The sequence below is a fragment of the Microchirus variegatus genome (assembly GCF_963457635.1).
Source record: "Microchirus variegatus genome assembly, chromosome: 8".
In the NCBI taxonomy this organism is placed as follows: Eukaryota; Metazoa; Chordata; class Actinopteri; order Pleuronectiformes; family Soleidae; genus Microchirus; species Microchirus variegatus.
This window is the reverse complement of record NC_139809.1, coordinates 10,659,399-10,679,372: the sequence shown is the minus strand read 5'-3', so window position 1 is coordinate 10,679,372 and position 19,974 is coordinate 10,659,399. Positions and strand designations below refer to the sequence as shown.

The 19,974-nt window shown below is 39.6% G+C and overlaps 2 protein-coding genes across 2 annotated transcripts; one reads left to right on the top strand and one right to left on the bottom strand.

Moving 5' to 3' along the window:
• Window positions 1-440: 440 nt before the first annotated feature.
• Window positions 441-2,721, top strand: polr2c (RNA polymerase II subunit C). The gene is made up of 9 exons (XM_083893173.1): window positions 441-578; window positions 905-954; window positions 1,057-1,125; window positions 1,223-1,275; window positions 1,557-1,685; window positions 1,766-1,817; window positions 2,052-2,220; window positions 2,357-2,431; window positions 2,548-2,721. The coding sequence occupies exons 1-9, from the start codon at window positions 493-495 to the stop codon at window positions 2,690-2,692; spliced, it is 828 nt and encodes a 275-aa protein (XP_083749299.1). The 5' UTR covers window positions 441-492; the 3' UTR covers window positions 2,693-2,721.
• A 2,110-nt stretch (window positions 2,722-4,831) lies between these two features.
• Window positions 4,832-19,916, bottom strand: tdrd12 (tudor domain containing 12; the record flags this gene model as incomplete). The annotated part of the gene is made up of 35 exons (XM_083893752.1): window positions 4,832-4,899; window positions 4,993-5,053; window positions 5,560-5,713; window positions 7,364-7,477; window positions 8,470-8,589; window positions 8,680-8,852; window positions 8,953-9,045; window positions 9,150-9,357; window positions 9,512-9,690; window positions 9,824-9,905; window positions 10,046-10,263; window positions 10,424-10,563; window positions 10,685-10,802; window positions 10,932-11,060; window positions 11,182-11,373; window positions 11,733-11,860; window positions 11,989-12,142; window positions 12,241-12,426; window positions 13,553-13,675; window positions 13,867-13,927; window positions 14,167-14,244; window positions 14,547-14,615; window positions 14,708-14,749; window positions 14,858-14,937; window positions 15,394-15,445; window positions 15,555-15,620; window positions 15,712-15,821; window positions 15,904-15,968; window positions 16,322-16,484; window positions 16,703-16,788; window positions 16,897-16,952; window positions 17,229-17,348; window positions 18,924-19,060; window positions 19,166-19,321; window positions 19,893-19,916. 35 exons carry the CDS (start codon window positions 19,914-19,916, stop codon window positions 4,832-4,834), a joined length of 4,005 nt encoding a protein of 1,334 aa, XP_083749878.1.
• Between the last annotated feature and the right edge of the window lie 58 nt (window positions 19,917-19,974).

Here is a 19,974-nt window from a genome sequence, read left to right as displayed (position 1 = left end):
TTATAAAAAATATTTTTTAGTTTGTTTGTTTTTATCATATATATATATATATATATATATTTTTTTTTATTCTATTTTTTTTTTCTCATTTACAACATTGTAAGGCATTTGAACATCTTGATATACACAATATAAACAGCAGACAATAAGGTACAAAAACATGTACAACAACAAAAATGATAATCAATAAAAAAATACTTTTTATTTTATCTGAAACTGAAATTTAAATTTTATTTGTATAGTTTAATTTCATTATTAAAAAATATCGTCAAAAATAACTTAATTTTGAAAAGGAATTTCTAGTCTTCTATGACCCGGATATGAATTCAAGGCCCGCCTCCGAGTTCACAAAGAGGCCAATCACCGATCGGGTTTACGTGTGCTGACCAATCAGCGAGCGTTAAGTATTTCCGTGTTGGTCAAGACGAAGCAGCGGCACCGGAGAAAGAACGTGTTTACAACGCGAACTTTTAAACGTCTTAAACTGCAGCTATGCCGTATGCTAACCAGCCCACGGTGAAGCTCACGGAACTGTCCGACGAAAATGTCAAGTTCGTCATTGAGAATACAGATTTGGCGTAAGTATTACGCACACTGGAACAGTCAGAAAGCAGACACCGTTGTCCACGGCACACAAAACAGTGTTTACGCGGTGAATGAGTGCATTGTGATATATGACCTAGCTCGTTGTTATTTCTGAGTCTGAAATGTGTGTGTCACAAAACAATGACCACAGCATTCTGTTTTATTAATCATGAAAGTATTGTAGTAATGATACGAGTGATCCTAGCTTGTTGTGTATACTGTATACATACCAGGATTTATGCTATCACCTACAGAAAAGGTGGTTGTGTTTTTGTCCCATTGTGTCATTCACATCCTCATCTGTTTCTCTTCTTTCCAGGGTTGCAAACTCTATCCGCCGTGTGTTCATGTCAGAAGTTCCCACTATAGGTGAGACAATATTTTTGATTGGGTGACGGATTAGCAAATGCATTTAGCACAATATTTTGATAACCTTTCAATAACCTGACGTGTGCTGCTTATATTTTACAGCAATCGATTGGATCCAGATCGATGCCAATTCATCAGTACTGCACGATGAGTTCATAGCACACAGAGTGGGTAAGTATCACACACACTACTATATATTGCCAAACATAAGCGCAGAAGCCCTGATACTTGAGAAGATGACTGTTGTTGATGTTTTCTGTGTCGTCAGGTCTCATACCTCTCACAAGTGATGACATTGTGGACAAAATGCAGTATTCTAGGGTGAGTATTCTGATATTTGTCATTTATGTGGTAGCTCCAATGACCCATAAAGGTTCAGTGTGTAGATTTAGCAACACAATTGGTGAGCCAAAACCACCAAATGAATACTTTTGTGATATTAAGTGCTCTGAGAGACCAAAACTCCCAAAGGATTATGTATATAAAGTATAGTATACATTTAGAATCAATTTACTGCTGGTACTGAACTCTAACCACACATTTACAAATGACTGGGAAGTGAAAACTCAATTGACCTGCGTGTGTGTGTGCTCCCCCTGCAGGACTGTACCTGTGATGATTTCTGTCCAGAGTGTTCCGTTGAGTTGACCCTGGATGTTCGATGCACTGAAGATCAGACTCGTCACGTCACCTCACGCGACCTTTTGTCCAACAACCCCAGAGTCATCCCGGTGAGTCTTCCATTTAGTCAAATCATCAAATGGAAGCAGAAGAGAGAAGCTGACTGTTGTTTTATGCTGTGGTTTTTCAGGTTACTTCCAGGAGTCGAGACAATGATCCCAATGACTACGTTGAACAAGATGGTAAGTCTAAAGCAGTCTTGGATGGATAAGCACTGTTAAGGTACAGTAGGGAAGTGTCTGCTACTTTTACAATGACTTTGCCTTTAAAAATCATAAAACATACTATTACGTAGTCAAAATATTCCTTGTTAAGTTAAATCAAAGTGTTAATATGAGCAGAGATGGAGAGTTTGATCATATTTGACCTTTTTTTTTTTTTACATGGTCTTTCCTAACTCTGCTTCCTCACAACAGATATTTTGCTAGTGAAGCTGCGTAAGGGTCAGGAGCTGCGACTCAGGGCATACGCCAAGAAAGGCTTCGGTAAGGAGCACGCCAAGTGGAACCCAACAGCGGGGGTGTCCTTCGAGTACGATCCAGACAACGCACTGAGGCACACAGTCTTCCCGAGACCTGAGGAGTGGTGCGTTATCATGCTCCAGTATTTACTCACTACACACATTACATGCATATACAGAATGATGATTCCTCACACTTCAAAACAAATGGATGACAAGTGGATTATAAAGACTAATATGACACGCCACTCATATTTGTAGGCCAAAGAGTGAATATTCAGAGATCGAGGAGGATGAGGTTCAGGCTCCCTATGACCCCAACGGAAAACCCGAAAGGTGACAACATCATTTTCCTATTGTTGACCGTATGACTTATTTGACAGTATTTGAAAGACAAATACAAATGTCTGAACTACACACAGACTCACATGTGGCTCATTTACCTGTTACAGGTTCTATTACAACGTGGAATCATGCGGCTCTCTGCGACCAGAGACCATTGTGATGTCAGCACTGGCCGTCCTAAAAAAGAAGTTGAGTGACCTGCAGACCCAGTTGAGCCATGAGATCCAGAATGATGTGCTCACCATCAACTGAGGCGTCTCACTACCAGAACATCACGGTTACGCTCACACATCTCTATTTTGTTTGTTTTGTTAAATGTTACCTTTAATAAAAAAAAAATATGAAAAACTATCTTTCTCAGAAAAAAAAAGTTCTTTAGATGTGTAAGTAACACCTAAAATGGTAAGACATTTGAATAGACACTAGCCCAACAAACACTTGCAGAACACAAACGTTTTAATTTGACAGCAAACACAGATGGTGAATATTAATGCAATTTAAAACAAAGTTACAACAAATGAAAATGTTCAATGGGAGTGCAAAACAACATTTGTCTTTCAATTTTCTCAACAAACTCTCATCTGATCAATTAAACTCCCCATTGTACCCTACTTCATCCAAAATAAACACAAATAATACTGACATTACAGTGAACTCAGAACCTGATTGATGCATTAGGGTTTATTACCCCATAGTTTTTGTTTGCAAACAATCCTAACTCTTTCTTAAACCTTCACTCAGGGGCTGTACACACGGAACCAGGTTTAGGTGAATACGCATACTTTTTTTTTCCGGAGAGGTGTTCCGTCCACACAGGGATGGTAAAACAGTTTTTTTTTCATTTTTCTTGTTTTTGTTTTTTTTAACGCCTCCCAGAGTGGGAAAATCGCAAAACGCCGGCCTCGTGTTTCTCGTGTGGCAGAATTGTGCACTCTTGTAAAGTATTAAGGTTTATGACAGAAATTTGCTAGTCGCTTTTTAATATTAAAACAAACAAAAAAAAGTCACAGGGGGTCTGTAAAGTGGATAAATATGCACACAGAAACAACGCAAACTGTAAACTTAAACAAACAGACTTTATTTCCCTCTACCTGGCTCGTCGACTCCTCTATGAAAATCAGGTGAAATTAATAACCTGAAACTGACCGTATGTGTTTGACATACGGTTAGGTCCATAAAGATTTGGACATCGACACAGTTCTCTTTATTTTGGCTCTATGCACCACTACAATGGATTTGAAATGAAACAAACAAGATGTGCTCTTAAGTGCACACTTTCAGCTTTAATTTGAGGGTTTTTACATACAAATCGGGTGAACGGTGTAGGAATTACAACACTTTCTTTATGTGCCTCCCACATTTTAGGGGACCAAAAGTAATGGGACAATTGACTGAAAAGCTATTTCATGGACAGGTGTGGGCTATTCCCTCATTATGTCATCTTCAATGACACAGGTAAACGTTCTGGAGTTGATACCAGGAGTGACATTTGCATTTGGAATCTGTTTCTGTTAACTCTCTATATGAGATCCAAGGAGCTGTCACTGTCAGTGAAGAAGCCATCATTAGGCTGAAAAATCAAAACAAACTCATCAGAGAAATAGTAAAAACATTAAGGTGTGGCCAAATCAACTGTTTGGGACATTCTTAAAAAGAAAGAATGCACCAGTGAGCTCAGCAACACCAAAGGACCTAGAAGACCACAGAAAACCACTGTGGTGGACGACAGAAGAATTCTTTCCCTGGTGAAGAAAAAACCCCTCACAACATAGAATATAGAAATATAGAAAGTGTTGTAATTTTTTACACCATTCACTTGATTTGGATGTAAATATTAAAGCTGAAAGTGTGCAGTTAAAGCACATCTTGTTCGTTTCATTGCAGTGGTGTATAGAGCCGAAGAGAATTATGTCCCTATATTTATGGGGACGTCGACATTTATGGACTGTACCCAGAGCATGGCCCACTATGTGCATTTTAACCCAAAATAAAGGAGCAAAATTGCTCCTTATAATCTGTCTGCTGATTCAGAGCAGGGAAAACACACTCCTTGGTTGAGGTAATAAACCCCCCTCGACTTACTCTTCTTAATTTTAACAAAGTAATATCAACATCTAACCATATAATGAAATATGATTTATCAGAACCACAAACTGCAGCCCCCAAAATGACCACAAGGATGACTCAACTAACGAATCAGCTAACAAAAGGGGTTTTAAGACAAACCTATGGAACAGCTGCTTTATTTTTAGCTGAGTAAGAAACTCATCCATCTATCTTTTTGGGGGGCTACTTACGATAGATAGTTGTGACAGCATCAGGTTAATTAAACAAACCCTGAAGTCCGCACCCACAAAGACACGGAACACGATGTTCGTTGCTCTTTCATCATCAGTCACTGTCGGTCTCTGAGTTTACGTAGAAGTTGTTATCTCCCGTGTTCTCCTCAAACCACAGACCTGCAACAAAAGTAGACGTCGGCAGATACAAACGTCATATTATTCTTCAGTATCAGAAATAACATAAAGTTCACGTTTGACTACGATTCTTACCGTTTGGAGCTTTGTCTTCATCCTGTTCAATGTGATCCATATCGTAATTCACAAAAATGTTCTGTGTGAAGAAATAATCAAGCATCTTAGCGAGCACACACATCGACCAACATATTATACAGAGTCTGCACATTCACCAAATTAAATCTAAGAACTTTTGAAATTATGACTAAAATGCAATTTTCCAAATTCTTTACTCTCATGATAATTGGGAATGGGGATATACAGTAAATTGTATGTATAACTACATTAATGGCGTTTATAGTTCAGTAGGAGAGTTTTTTGAACATCTACGTTTGTTTTAAGACCTACGATTCTTACTTTAATACTTAATATTAACCTGATTAAACAAAGCTAATCTTCACTTCAGGTTTGATCACTTAATCATCATTGAAACATTACAAAAAAAAAAGTATAGCTTGACTTTACTTAATTACAATTAATCACCAGATAGATATTGTGCTTTAATGGTGTAAACTGCAGTAATACATAGTTTCTATAACAGGAATTTATAACACTACACACATAGTATAAAGTATAAAGTCAGTAGAAATGTCACTTCATTACCTTGTTTCTGAGAAGTTTCTCCCAGTATCCCTCTCGTCGTTTGACCAGTTTAATGACCGGCTCATTGGACTTCATCTCCCAGTGGCAGCTGCCCTCGTCAATGCTGTCGTGAAGCTCCAGGTCTGCTCTGTAGTTCCGACCATTCACTCTGCAACTGAACGAGCAGAGATGGAGAGAGAGAGAATGTTAAAGTGATAGAAAAGGACCACTTTATCTTTCGTCTTCCTCCCTCTACCCTGTAGTGCCGTTTAACCATGATGACGATTTAAAGCAGCATCTCAGAATGACCTCCCCTCCAGTCCTCAAGCGGTCTGGAAATGGAAATGGAAATGGAGGATGACAGGTCTGAGGACACCATATAATTGTGTAAGAAAATATTAAATTTGATTTCCCTATAACAGTGTATGTAGGTGCTCATAACTATTTATCTTTCACTAAAAAAATTTAAATGCAAGTATCAAAATGATTCAAAATGTAAAAATGATTTAATTTAATTTAATGAACACACATTTGTATAGTATTTGTTGCTTTCAATAACATTTGTTTGTCTGTTTTTTGGAGGAAACCAGACCTGTGCAGGTCCACTGACCAACCAGTTGGACTTGTGGGTTACTGTGGTTTGTGCTTGTTGGTGTTAGCCAGAAGCTTCAGTTTGCTGGTGGTGTTCATGTCCCATAATGTAAGGGAGATGATATACCAGCAACAACACAGTGGTAGACATGTTGTAGACAGGAAGAATAATGTAATAAGATGTACATTTTAACAGATAGCATGATAACTTCCTGATGATAACTTCCTGATATAATAATCATCATGACGCTACATACTGATTTTAAACCATTTTATTAAGGGCTAAAGTAATTCAGAAGTGCATGCCCCAAAAAAGGTACAGTACTGTGCAAACGTTTTTTTTTTGTTTTAGCAATGATATAATGACCATACAGTATCATTAAGCCTTAATCACTTTATTGGAACACATCCAGAAAATATGAGAAACACTGGCAGTTTTAAAACAACACATTGTTTAGGAAATGAGCTCAGCTTCTACAGTTTAAAGTGCTGAGAATTTAGCGTGACCTACCCTGACACTTGGAGAATAAAGCTGGTAACCTTGGCTTTCATGAACCTGGAGTGGAACTCTCCTGATTATTGTTATTGGTAAATCCTTTGTTTTTCCTAATATGTCATGAAATATTTGCTGTGAAAACAGTAATTTACGCCAGGTTTACTCAAGACATGTTTGAGTATTACATACACAAGCTCGCACAGCTTGTTAATATAGGAGACAAACGTTCAGTTACATAATAATACAATCCAAATGTCATAATCACAGAATTTGACATAGAAACAACAAAGCTGAAACTTTTGCACAGTACTGCACTCAGTGTAGCAGAACTGTAACAGCATCTCAAAACTATTGACTAATAATCACACCTGTTTCTGAATGAACTGACCTTGACATTAACACCGGTCTATGAAAACTTTGAATTAACTGATGTAATTTGATTGAATAATGTATGTTTTTGTGTTGGAGCCATTATTCCAACAAAGAACAACTGAAGATGGTGTTTTTCATTAACTAAATTAGAACCGCTTCATGTGGCCCTATGACACCACAATCTCGAACAAAAACAAACATTTTTCTCGGCTATGAATTAAGTTCAGCTTTTACCTCACAGGAAGGCCAATCATGCTAAACATGTACCCACTCCCACCAGTGTAAAGTGCTCTTGATAAAAAGCTCCACTGATTGTTGGATGTGATGAGGAGTGGATTGATCACTGGTGGTCCACGTCTGACAGACCTGTAGGCGACTCTGTCGGGGTAGAAGTCACAGCGCTGGCTCTCTGGGTTCATCAGCTTCACTGTAGCAGTCACAGAGTCTGACGTCTGGTACCAGCGGACCTGAGGATGGAAACTGAAATGACAGAAGTTTTAAAATGAAAGCCCATAATATTTCTTCTGTTTTTTAATATAATCTAGTAGATAAGCACCTTTTTGTGGAGTCATCATTGTCTGTTTCAGTGTTTTGATCATCGCCTGCAGGCAAACCTGTTTGCACACAAACACACAGGTACATAATTATAATCCTGGCACCAGGGACGAAGACGGGAAGATTCAAGGAACACATTTTTGTCTTTGTGCATTTTTTTGTGATTGTGAACAAGAGTAAATGTGTGATGCATTCATCAGATACAGTCTGATTTTTTATTTATTTTTATTTTTAACAGAGCTCTTCATATTTGATGATCCACGTCTTCAGTCCAGCTCTGGCCCTGAGACGGTATGTTGCTCATATGTTGAAGCTAAGTTTATCTTAAAGTACAGCTGTGAAGCTAAAAGTAATTGAAATATTTTTTACCACCATCACAGGAGCTGAGACAAGCAGCTAGGCTGTTGGTGGGACAAAGTTCTCCATCTCCATTCCTGTGTATAAAAATGAACAAGTGATCTTTAATGGACAAGTTAGACAACAAAGGACACTCATTTTAATAAGTGGCCTCCTGATGTTGAATTATAACGGGAGTTTATCCCTGTTAAAAACTTCTATGACAATCTGAGGAGAAATATAGTTATTTGGGATATAAAATCGGAATACTTTTTGGAATAATGTATGACAAATGCAAGTTATAAAGTCTAAAAATAAGGCTAGTGATTTTTGACTGATCTGAATCTATCAAAGCAGCACTCCTTGGTAAAGACACAAACCTTATATGTTCAAATGAATTCTGTTCGACAGTGTGATTACTCTTCTGTTCATTTGCTGTCTGAATATCTGACAAGGCTTCCTGATCACACAGTGAGACAGGGCACAGTTGATTATCTGGTGATTCTGGGACTGGGCACTGGCACTGGCACTGCTTCATTGAAGACACTGGATTTAAAGGCTCAAGTGGAGGGAGGCCTGACACTGGCTCGAGTTGAGGAAGGTCAGAAAGCATTCTGGCCTCTGCTGCTCTGAGGACTTCAGCCATAGCGCATTCCTCAGCTTTGATCCTGAACTCTGGGGACAGTGATCCGTCCTTCAACCTACAAAAATCACCAGCAACATGTTACGTCTGTCTTTGCTTGGTAAGAATGACCAGTAAATCCTGTTAATTCAATGCAGCATTTCCTTACCCAGTAATGTGATCCACCTCTTTGCTGTGGCTGGTCTCACCTCCCAGGCAAAGCTGCTTCAATAGGTCCAGATGCTCCGGGTTGCTGACTCCCATTCCAGTATTCAGGATCTCTGACCGGACCGCATATTCGTTGATAACGGTTTTCATACCTGGTACCCGAGTCACCCGGACCTCAAAGAACAGGATATAATAATATAATACAATACAGGATAGAAGGATTTGCTGAATTGTTTGGCAAATACGCAGACATGATAAACAGAAGAAAACAAACCATGGAATCAACAAAGACAGTGTTTCCCAAACTGAGAACAGCTCTGGCCCGGTGCTGCAGACCTTTGATCTTCTGGCTGATGGCTCTGGTGACCTGCAGAACAGGTATATGACTATCACACAATAGCAAGGACTTATCTGCACTGTAATAACGGTTACATGGTTAATGTAAATGAATGTAAATAAATCGGCAGGAACCTTTGGGTGCCAGTCGATTTCAGCATCGACTGGTTTGACCGAGCAGACTATGATCTCCACAGCCTGGGCAGGCAGAGCATGAAACTGCTCTGGCAGCTGAAGGATCTGGTGAGATTTCACCTCCTCCTCCTTTCCCACATCAATGAACCGAACAAAGAGCGTGAAAAACAGGCGGTTACCCTTGTCTGGGACAGAGAGGATCTTCACCCTGCAGGAGAGCACACAGTTACGTAACATTTTTCTTTTTTTGCTTTATAACTAAGGAGCCAATATAATTAGTCCTAATGGTTAGTCTTGTGTCTGAAAGGTTTCTAGCAAGTAAATCTGCTCCATGTGTGATGTATTAAATGATTATGTCATACCTGTGGAAGAAATCGTCCTCTTGCACTGCATACAAGCCTCCCTCCACCAACACTTCAGCTCCTGGTTTCTTATCCGCATAGTAAGAAGTCATCTCTGATGCCAAGCCATTAAAACCACTGTCTTTTGTAATGATTCGACCATAGAAGACAGACGCCGTCTTGATGTAGACCGGTACAACCTGGGACAGTATTTGGCAGATTAAACTTAAACAAGCATTTTTTTAAATCTTCTATAGGATACATAGACATATAACAATTCAAAATTAGCTCATCAAATGCTAATGTAAAAAATTTTTTAAAGTACACCCTCACTTCTATGACTCCAGAGGTAAGAAGCTCAGACTGGTCGAGCTGCGAAATGAACCTGTGACGGTCTGAACATGAACCGCTCTCTCTGCAGAGGGAAAACCAGAGTTACATTATGTGTATTTGACCTCACTCCAAGAGAGTTTTTCCACTTTACTTCAGAATAATTCACAAAAGCATTGCAATGGCATTTCACCATCATTAATTCAAGAGAAATGCAAAGCAGACCTGCAAACTCCAAAGTTCTTCAGGTAGCTGCAAAGAGGTCTGTTGATCTTAAGATCCTCCCGGGCCACAAGGACCCCTTGAGCGAAGGACAGCAGCTCAGCGGGCAGCAGTGCGTTTGTTCTTTCCAGATAACGCAGAACCCCGACAACATGAGAAGCATTCCTCTCCGAAATCAGCAGCACTGACCTGATGACACGAGGACAGCTCTCTGTTTGATCCTGGGTAAAAACCTAAGAGGAGAAATCACATTAAAATGAAACAAGGGGCAGGTTATAGATTGTGCAAGTGTGAATTTCTGCATCCTCATTCATACTGGAAAACATTTTATCCACCAAAATTAATTCTGACTTAATTAAATAAAGACTTGCTCCATCTCACCCGTCCTGAGAAGTTTCTGAAGTTGTCAGACAAACAAAGGAGTCGGCTGCCAAACAGCTTTGGAGAAGTGGGGAAGCCGTAATGGATGACGCAAGTGGCATCTTTGATCCCAAAACACTTGAGGGACGCATTGGTGGTTACTACAATAAAAACAAAGAAATATAGCAGTGCTGTTAGGGAAGAATTCAGTTCACAAAGCTTAAGTGATATTCAGGGTCTTCCTGTTACAACTGTTCTGATAAATATACATGTTATGTTTACCCAAAATAACATGATTGCCACGGCCAATGTTTTTCCTCCACTCCTGGATGACAAACTCAAACTGGTGTGTTAAGCCCTCGTGAGTCTTGAGGCAGAACAATGATTTGTTCTTTACAGCCTGATGATTAGAAAAGACACAGGTTAGGAAAGTATTTCATATTTTTAGAAGTATTTAAACCGATTGTCTCCATTCCCCATGATCAAAATCAAAAAGGTTTCCTGTCTGTAAGTAGAGTTGTTAATTTACCATGAACACATTTTCAACTTCCTGAGCAGAGTTGGTAATGATCAGAGTCTTCTGACAAACATCCGGGCTGAAATCCAGTGTGCCCAAAAGTGCTGAGATCTTGCTGCTCTCTGGAGTCATGAGGACGACCTGTGTGAAAAAAAAAACACAATCAACTAGTCAACTATAATAAGCATATTGTGTTACATCAGCATCTAATCAGCAAAGTGTATCATGGCAAATGTAAAAAGCTTTAGCTCTAATGACTGACCTGCTGAATGTTACCATAGAGAGCAGCTTCCTCAGGGTTGGTTATGACAATGCAGGGATATGGCATGTAATTGGTTAACAATGCCTCCATGTGACTTGTCCACTGCTTCGCCACAGCAACAAGCTGCTGAGGCCAGGAGACATTCCCCTCACTGGAGGTCACCTTCTGGAAATGCTGCAAGATGGTCACCATCTACCAAAAGGACCGAAAAGTTGGTCAGTGTTTGTATAGTGTACAGGTGTCAAGTACCCCGAGTCACTGCATTTCAGTGCCAGTGATAACAAATGAAACATCTTAAATCCACATCGTGTAAACTGAATGCTGTGTGTGGTGTCTTTCTGTTGCAGATTGCCAAAAGGTTTAAGGATGAAAAGAAAAGATTCGGAAAGTTCAAAGTTAAAATTTGGGAAATTTCTTTTGATCATCTTATCTAGACCATTTATTACTTATATTTATTTTACGTTTTGATGACTACATTACATCATTTTCAGCCAGTCAGCAGCTTTTTATTTTAGCACAACAGCTAACAAGTATAGATAATGAATGTAAACCTCGTCTGGAGCATGAGTGAAGAGCTGGTCGGCCTCGTCCAGCACCAGGTGGCACAGACGCAGGAACATGAAGCAGTGGAAGGACAGCAGACGGACCAAACTGAAGGGAGTGGTCACCAACAGCAAGCCTAGTAAAAGCAAATGCGTCATTCATTTTGAGATATTCCTTGTCGCAACAAACCAACTTTTTTGTCCCAATATCTTCACAAATGAGGAGTCATTTGCTGAACCCCAGTAAAAAATGTGCTTTGCTCACAGTTCTTTGGGATCTTGACAGTCTTGGCCTCATCCTTCCGGACACCCAGCAACAGACTGAATGGATGGAGGACCTGGGCGCCCTTGGTATTCTCCAGTAGGTCACACACTGTCTGGACCTTCTCCCACTTTGGACACAGCACCACCACTATGGGCTGGATATACACACATCAGTACATTAACAAGTCCTCAAAGCTTCAAGCTAATGGTGGTGTAGCAGGTTGAAATGAACAAGATTCACTGATATACTCACCCCTGTGCTGGAGGTGAAGGAGCAGAAGATGGAGCTCAGCAGAATGTGGCTGAGGAGTGGGGCGAGGTAGCTGAGCGGCTGGTCAGCACCTTGGGAGATGACGATGGTGTTGTGTCCTTGAGACAAAGCTGGCCAGCTGTAACGGTCAGCTGGAGACAGAGTGCTATACTGCTTCCTCCGGAGAACCTGGAGGTGGACAGCCATTATGAACTTTTAACTTTCACTAACTGAAAGAACTTTCCCTGGACTTTGGTGGCAGCAATCAACTTCCGCTACACATTTAACAAGCAATGATGGTGTAGTCTCTTATTGTCTTAAACGTTTTAGTTGCGGTGGATCACTGATACTTGTAGTTTCAAATACTATGTGGTAAATCAGCTCCTCTACTAATGTATGTTGATTATAGCCCCTCAATGTATAAAGCTGTCACTAAAGTACCACTCATGTCTTGTGTACCGACACAATATAGACTTTGGTAAACAGCAATTATGCCATTACACCCCACCTCATGACATGAATCCTATGGACAGTGACATCAATGAGCTGAAAGCAACAGGTCAGACAGAGACTGATGTTTTGTTTAATTTTTTACAACATATGATGCCATCAGAAATTATTTAAAAGACGCTTTAATCCTGTAATTATGGCATCTTTCAAATAATTTGTAAATTTTCTAACCTTGACCAGCAGCCAGATGCACCAGCCACGTATAAGAATTAAATGTGAGAACACAATAAAAGACCTAAAATAAGCAGAACATTAGAACAAAGACGACATCATTAACACTCGGATGCTTTAGTATCACATGGATAAAATTGTTTAGATGAAGTTTAACTGAAATTAGTTTAGGAAAAAAATATATATTAAGTATCTATGACACTTAAAATAAGGCAATATTGATTGCATTATAAAACCTTATGACAGTGATAAAATAATAAAACAAAATTAGAGGCTAACTTACATTATTCCTCCATTTCTAAAACCTAAAATCCCATAACAAAAGAAAGCAACTTACAGTAACTTTGCAAAATGCTTGACCATTATTAGTTTTAAATTAATAATCACTGAAATAACAAGACTTTCAGTTTTTCAAAACAAAATAAAATGTACTCATTATTCAAACCCTCTCTTTTTTAATTATTTTCTACACCATGGAATAATCTAATTTTAAATTTCAAAACGGCAACTGCAATCCTTTCATTGTGAACAATTTTCTCTGATGACTGCGACTATTACTTGTTCTACCTATTCTTAATGCTTTTTTTTTCGTCTCAACAGTGTTAAACAAAACTCAGGGAACATTCTTGTTTACCGAGCGGAGCGCATCGGTGATAGGTGCATCTTCCAGACCCGTGCAGGGCTGAACTGGGAACGCTGAGTGCACCAGAACGCCACTTTTCATCGGATCACTAGGAACCACCTGAGGACAGTCAGGCTACAGTGCAAAGAAAAACAGATGTTATTATTAACAATAGTGACAACCCGCTGCAACCTGAGGCTAATGTTGCAGCCATCTTGTTTTACCAGAGCAACAGCCAAAAAAGTCAAAACAAAGGTGCCAAAACAGCGTTAGCTTCTGCTATTCATAAAGGTACCATTTGCAAAGAATGACATTTTAAAACCTACAGAATTATCTCCAGCCTCTGGATGAGACTTCAGGGGCTCCGGGTTCAACCACTCCAAAAACCTGAGACAAGACAACAGTCAGAAATCTTTGGTAATGAGGGTTACAAAAAAAGACTTTCCACTTCTAACTCCTCTAAGAATCCACCCTATGTCTGATTTTGAAGGAGGAGGCTGAGAGGGAAAGTGTGAGCGAGGCAGAGTGGGAAGCAGGTGTCCGAGCAGAGATACAGACTAGGTAAGTTAATTTCTATCAAAAAATGTATAATTTTCAATACTTTTCACTAAAAATCTACATCTCACCTCGAACAGGTTTGGTCCACTGCGCTCCTCTGTGGCATCTCTGCCTCTGTTGGTCCTGACTGTACTGATCCACTGGAGCTGCGTAAAGACAGGCAATGTCTGAAAATAATTGAGGATAACAATACAACCTTCAAGTAGGTAATGAACTAAAAGTCATCCTTGGAAACCATTGGAGAGACAACTCTCATTATTGATGTTTTGAATGTGGAATCCTCTCCTGTTCTTGCTTGCTAGATCACTTCAATTATGGGACATTTTGGAACTTTGTGCTAGACATAATCATAATCTTTGAGGACACAAAGGCAATGATTTCCTAAAATTAATATGCACTGTAACATAGCTATGCATCAATTTAAATTGTGTGGAGCATAGTACTGTACCTTGTGTCTTCGTCTGTCAGATTTTCTACATGATTGAGGTCAATATCTGCAGCTTCACTGTTTCCATGACTGAAAAGACAAGTCCGTTGTAATATCACTTTAAGGGCACGCATCAGTCAGCTTATTTAAAATAAAAACGGATAAAGTGACAGCATCCTCACCTCATATGGACAACCTCTTCATCAACTGTTACTGGCTGATTGCTGTGTAAAGAAGTGAAATATTTGGTATACAAAATACAGATATGTTTATTGATAATGACCTGTGAGAAAAATAATAAAAATAAATAAAAATATTTTTTAGGTCATTACTCTTCCTGTCCTGCACAGGTGCTGGAGGCTGTAATCATCTCTTTAGGTTCATCGTGGCTAAGTTCTTCATGCTGACTGACCTGAAAGAGAAACAAAACAAGTTTTTTGCTTTAGAATCTATATTATTTGTTAATTTTTGACAGTTTACTAAATTGTACAGAATAAGAGGGAAATTGAATAGATTAGGACACATCAGATATCCACTAAATTTTTTTTGTTATCAAATACTAATTTGCATACAATTAGTTTCACCTTCATCTGTGTTTATTGTCTTTGTAAAGATACGATTACCCAGGGAGTTGCAATGTGAACCACATCATTACAGCTCTGTATATGTAATATAGAAAATAGAATAGAAAAAGTATTTATAACAGCTGCCATCAATAATCTATATCTATATCTGCTATATTCTTACACTACTATTTTTCAGCTACAACAGTCCAGTGAACCTAAATTGTTCAATGTTCAGGACCCTCACAATTATTCTTCTGAAAATCAAATGTCCTCCAAGAGAGGACTTTAAAAAATTAACTCACACTATTAGCTGCCTGATGGAAGATACTGCCAGGATTGAGAAACTTCCAGAACCTGTAGCAAAGGAAGGCCTCACTCAGGATCAGTCAGTTACGTGAAATGTGCTCGTTGGCTTCAAACAATCACATGACATGGTAGGTGTATAAATTAGATCAGCCCTTACTTGAAAAGGCTGAGGTTTCTGGTCAGAGCTGCAGCCAGAGATGAGTATGTGCCATCTGAGGAGTCACTGTGACATCAGGGGAGCAGGTCAATCAACTAATCGCCATCATATTTGTTCAACAGCGAATTGGCCAGTTGATCCAGATGTGTATGCTCACCTATCTGCAGCAGCAGGGTGAGAGCTGCTCCTTGACTGTTTGCCTGACAGTTGATCTGCAATGTTTGGTTTGATGTCCCCGTCCAAGGTCATCAGCTCATGCTCTTGGCTCTTAAACAGCAAAGGTCAGATATCAATATGTATGGATGTTTAGTGCAGTACTGATAGCAAAACAGTGAGCAGAACTACTGACCTGAGCTGAAGATGACGCTGTTAGCCTATCACCTGCTCTGCCAACAACTGCACCATTTGATATCACTGAGGGTTAAACCAGATTTGGGGTCAGTGTTAATGTCACTATGAAAGTGGTGCAATGTCTGGGTGTGAGAAGCTCTTCATGTGTATGGGCTTTAAGTTCTTTCAATTCCCATTCAACAATAAAAGTAAATATTTGTTATTGCAAGACAAGCTAAGAAAACAAGTCTATATAATACCATAAAACGTTACAAAACTATAGCTATAACTAAAGCTATAACATGGATGTTGTCCACAATGGTTTTTGTGCTGTACTTGCAGGCTAAGAGTGCACATGAGTGCTTCAACATTCACAGATACCTCAGATGTGGTAGAAACAAGAGTTACTGTATGAACAGGTACATATGTAGGTTTACCAGAAAGTGGTTGGGTTTTTGCTGTCAGGTTGTTTGAAGGTGCAAAGACAGTCGGGGTTAAGATGCTGGGAATATGATCCAACTTGTCCAATCTCGTGTTTTCAGGTGACCCTTTGCTATAACATGCAAACCCCTTTGCAACAAGGTCATCATTTACACAAATCTATGAAAATAAAAAAAACATAAACAAATTCAAGTCATTTCCATAGTGAGAAAATGTGAAATACAACAGACATCACAAAAAACAACTGCCAAACAAAAAGAAGAAATAAGAGGACTATTTAAACTGAATGTCATCAACAAATTGCAGATGATAAAAGCAGATTTCATGTATGATCTTACCTCCAATTCCCTGTATTTTAGAGTGAGATTAAAGCTCACCTTGATGTTTCCAACAGTAAGGTAGAGCTTGATGGAGGTTGAGTCTGACTCCGTTTCAAACAATACAGCCTCTGTCAGAGTTGATGCTAAATAACAAAAGGAATCAACATTTTTGTGACGCAATAATGTTATTGTAAAACCAAACTCAAAATGCACAAAAATGTAGGATACATCAAATTTTCACTGCTGATTACCTTGTAACAGGTTGTGCAGGTAGAGCGTAGCTGAGCTGTCCCACTGAGTGGATGGCCTGCGGAGAAAAAAATCAAGGCTATGATCAGACAAGATGCAGCTTCTGCAGGGAGAAACATTGTTTTCCTCTTATTTTCTGTTGACAGCAAGTGCTTATGGACTCTATGTGCCTTGTGTTTAAGAGTGCATCCTGCTTTTGTCAATACCTCACACAGTTAAAAAATTGAATTTTTTTTTTTTTAAAAATGACACTTGTCCGAGGCACAATAAACTTCACAATAAAGAGATAAAACATCACAGGTCCTTCAACTGGTAATCATGGAACTTGTCTTACACCAACTCTGCCTTTTCCTCAAACAGAGACACTCGAAGAGTTGTTGGTTTGAGTCCTGCCAGGTGGAACTTCCTCACCCAAAAAGGCAGCTGGAGGAATTTATCAACAGCAACGTGGATCCTAGTCAGACCAAGGCAAGAAAAAGGTTCAAATGTATCATTATTGTTACTACTACTACTACTACGACATGTGGAACAGATTCTTGTCTGGCATCCACCTCATTTCTATGGCCCACTTCCATCACATCCTGCCACTGAAGCAGAACCTCAAAAGAGATGATGTGATCATTCACTGTCTTCTTACACACAGTAAGTTTTGCAATGTGAAAGTAACTTGCAATAAAAAGTGTAAATTTAACACCCGTTCTGCAATCAGGATCTGTGCTAATTTAACTTTATAAGAAGTGTTAACAATACTTAACATTGCCATCCTCATTAACCAGTTTGGTTGGTTTGTTAACCAGTCAGAGTATTTAAAGTCATATTTTGCTCTGTAGAACATCCGTATACATTTGCATATAGAGCCAGGAAGTAAGAACCAATTCACAAACGTCACTAGGGATGGGGCCGATCTGATCCAGTATCGGTATCGGGTTCCGATACAGACGTAATTGACGGATCGGAAATCTGTACAGTTGGATCGGAAATTTCCTATCCGTCTGTGTGTGTGTGTCTGCTGAAATGTCTCCACAAGTGATTCCCTGAATGCTCTGTTAGCTTGCTGCAAAAAGTGGAATGGGTTTCCTGAACTGAGGCGAGTCTCGATGAGACGCGGAGTAATGATGCACGACTCCGTTCAGGAAACCCATTCCACAGTTTACAGCCAGCTAGCAGGCGAGCATGATTGACCAGGAGTTAACCAGGAAGTTCAGCTCCGCAACCTGCAGCCGAGCCGACGTAATCCCAGCCGTCACCGTTTTAAACGCCTGCTCGCTGAGGAGAACAGTACTGACAGCGGCATAAAAACAATGAAAATCACACTCCTCCAAGCCAGGGTTCACGTTAGCCGGTATATATGCCGTTTATGGCTTGTCACGTGAATTTAGCTGGCGAAAAAAAATATCCACAGCCAAAATGTCCGGTGAAATCAATGATTAACATGGAGACGCTATTTATTTATTTATTTAAAACGGCAGCATCGCGTTGTGTTTGGAGATTGAACATTCACGGCTTGTCTGTGACTCCGTTTATGTGTGTGTGTCTGTGACTACGTTCGTGTGTGCGCTGCTATGCGTTCGTGTGTGTGTGTGGGGGGGGGGGGGGTATGTGTGAGTGTCGCCGGGGGTCTGTAAAGTCTGTAAACGTTGTAAAAGTGGTACATAATGTCACACTTGGCTGTATAAAGGAGTGTATTAAAGCCTTATAATCAAAATGATGACAAAAACAATGATAATAATATTAAAGCAAACAGAGCATCCATATCGGAATAGTATCGGGGTATCGGCAGTTATCTAAAATCAGATATCGGGATCGGATCGGAAGTGAAAAAAGGTGGATCGTTGCATCCCTAAACGTCACAGAAGCTGCATCAAGAAAGAGTATCAATGCCAGGTGTGAACAATTATACTTAATGCTATTCACCTGCGATCAGATCTCAGGATGAATGATATTACCAGGTCTGAATAGTGCCCATGTCTTGTACTTTGACACAATAAAATGACAGCGGTGTTAAGAGGGAAATGTGCTCCAGACTTACTGATCTTTGCTGATGACGAGTCGTTCTCCATAGTCAACCAGGAGGCAGCGAGCCCTACAGAACACCGAGTCCATGACAACTGACTCCACCACAGCCCGACACCATGACTTCATCATTGACCAGTACACCACATACACCTGAGGGGACATTTTCACTTACATCCAATCTACCTCTAGTCAAACTACAGTCACGGAAGAGAAATTCTCAAATATGGGTGAAAACAGACTATGGGTGGGCATTACCTGTCCCTCCTCTATAGACACTGGTTTCATCGTTTGCAGGTCCAGAGTGACATCATGGTAGAAGAGGTTAATCTGAGTCAGCAGAGTATTGTACTGTTCTGTTTTCTCTTTGTTGTCCTGACTAACCCGGCCCCAGAGGCAGGAGGGGTTCTCAACCTGCAGAGATCAAAAGCTGAGATTTTTATCCATACACATGCTACTAAATGCTTATGGCACAATGTTTTTGTTGTGTGTGTTTTTTTAAGAGAGAGGACCTTTTAATTTTTGCAGGTCTTAATGTATATCTTTACTGACTTTGTTTTACATAAATACCGCACTAGATAGGTTTTTGATTCAATTTTGTTGAACAGTGTGATGCAGTGAATGCGCAGAGACAAATATTCTTTCTTTTCAGTGGGCTGCAGAAATCGACAATAATAATGACTAGTCATTATTTAAGTTTGACTGTTCTAGAAAGGTATAATCCAATAACATATACAGTTGTATTTATTAAATATTATGTTTCATATTCATAACATTAATTCATAACACAGCCCGTGTTTCAGGAATGGCAGTAAAATGCTATGTTTATGTTTGTGGTTTATCAACTTTGAAAGTGTCTCCTCTCCTATTAAAAATGGAGGGAAGAACTAAATTGGAAGATGGCGCGCGCCACAGGCCGTCCGCCATTAACCACAAAGCTTGGCCGAACGTTACTGAATGTTGAATTAATGAACGGCTCACTTACCTTTAGAATTGATATTATCGGCATGTTGCTCCACTCCTTTGGACGAAACAAGAAAACAGAGTACGTGCAATTAATTTTCCGA

Coding starts and splice junctions, on each gene's coding strand:
- polr2c (XM_083893173.1), top strand. CDS start 493: ATGCCGTATGCTAACCAGCCCACGGTGAAGCTCACGGAACTGTCCGAC. Junction 1,126..1,222: donor GTTCATAGCACACAGAGTGG/GTAAGTATCACA, acceptor CTGTGTCGTCAG/GTCTCATACCTCTCACAAGT. Junction 2,432..2,547: donor CCCAACGGAAAACCCGAAAG/GTGACAACATCA, acceptor TACCTGTTACAG/GTTCTATTACAACGTGGAAT.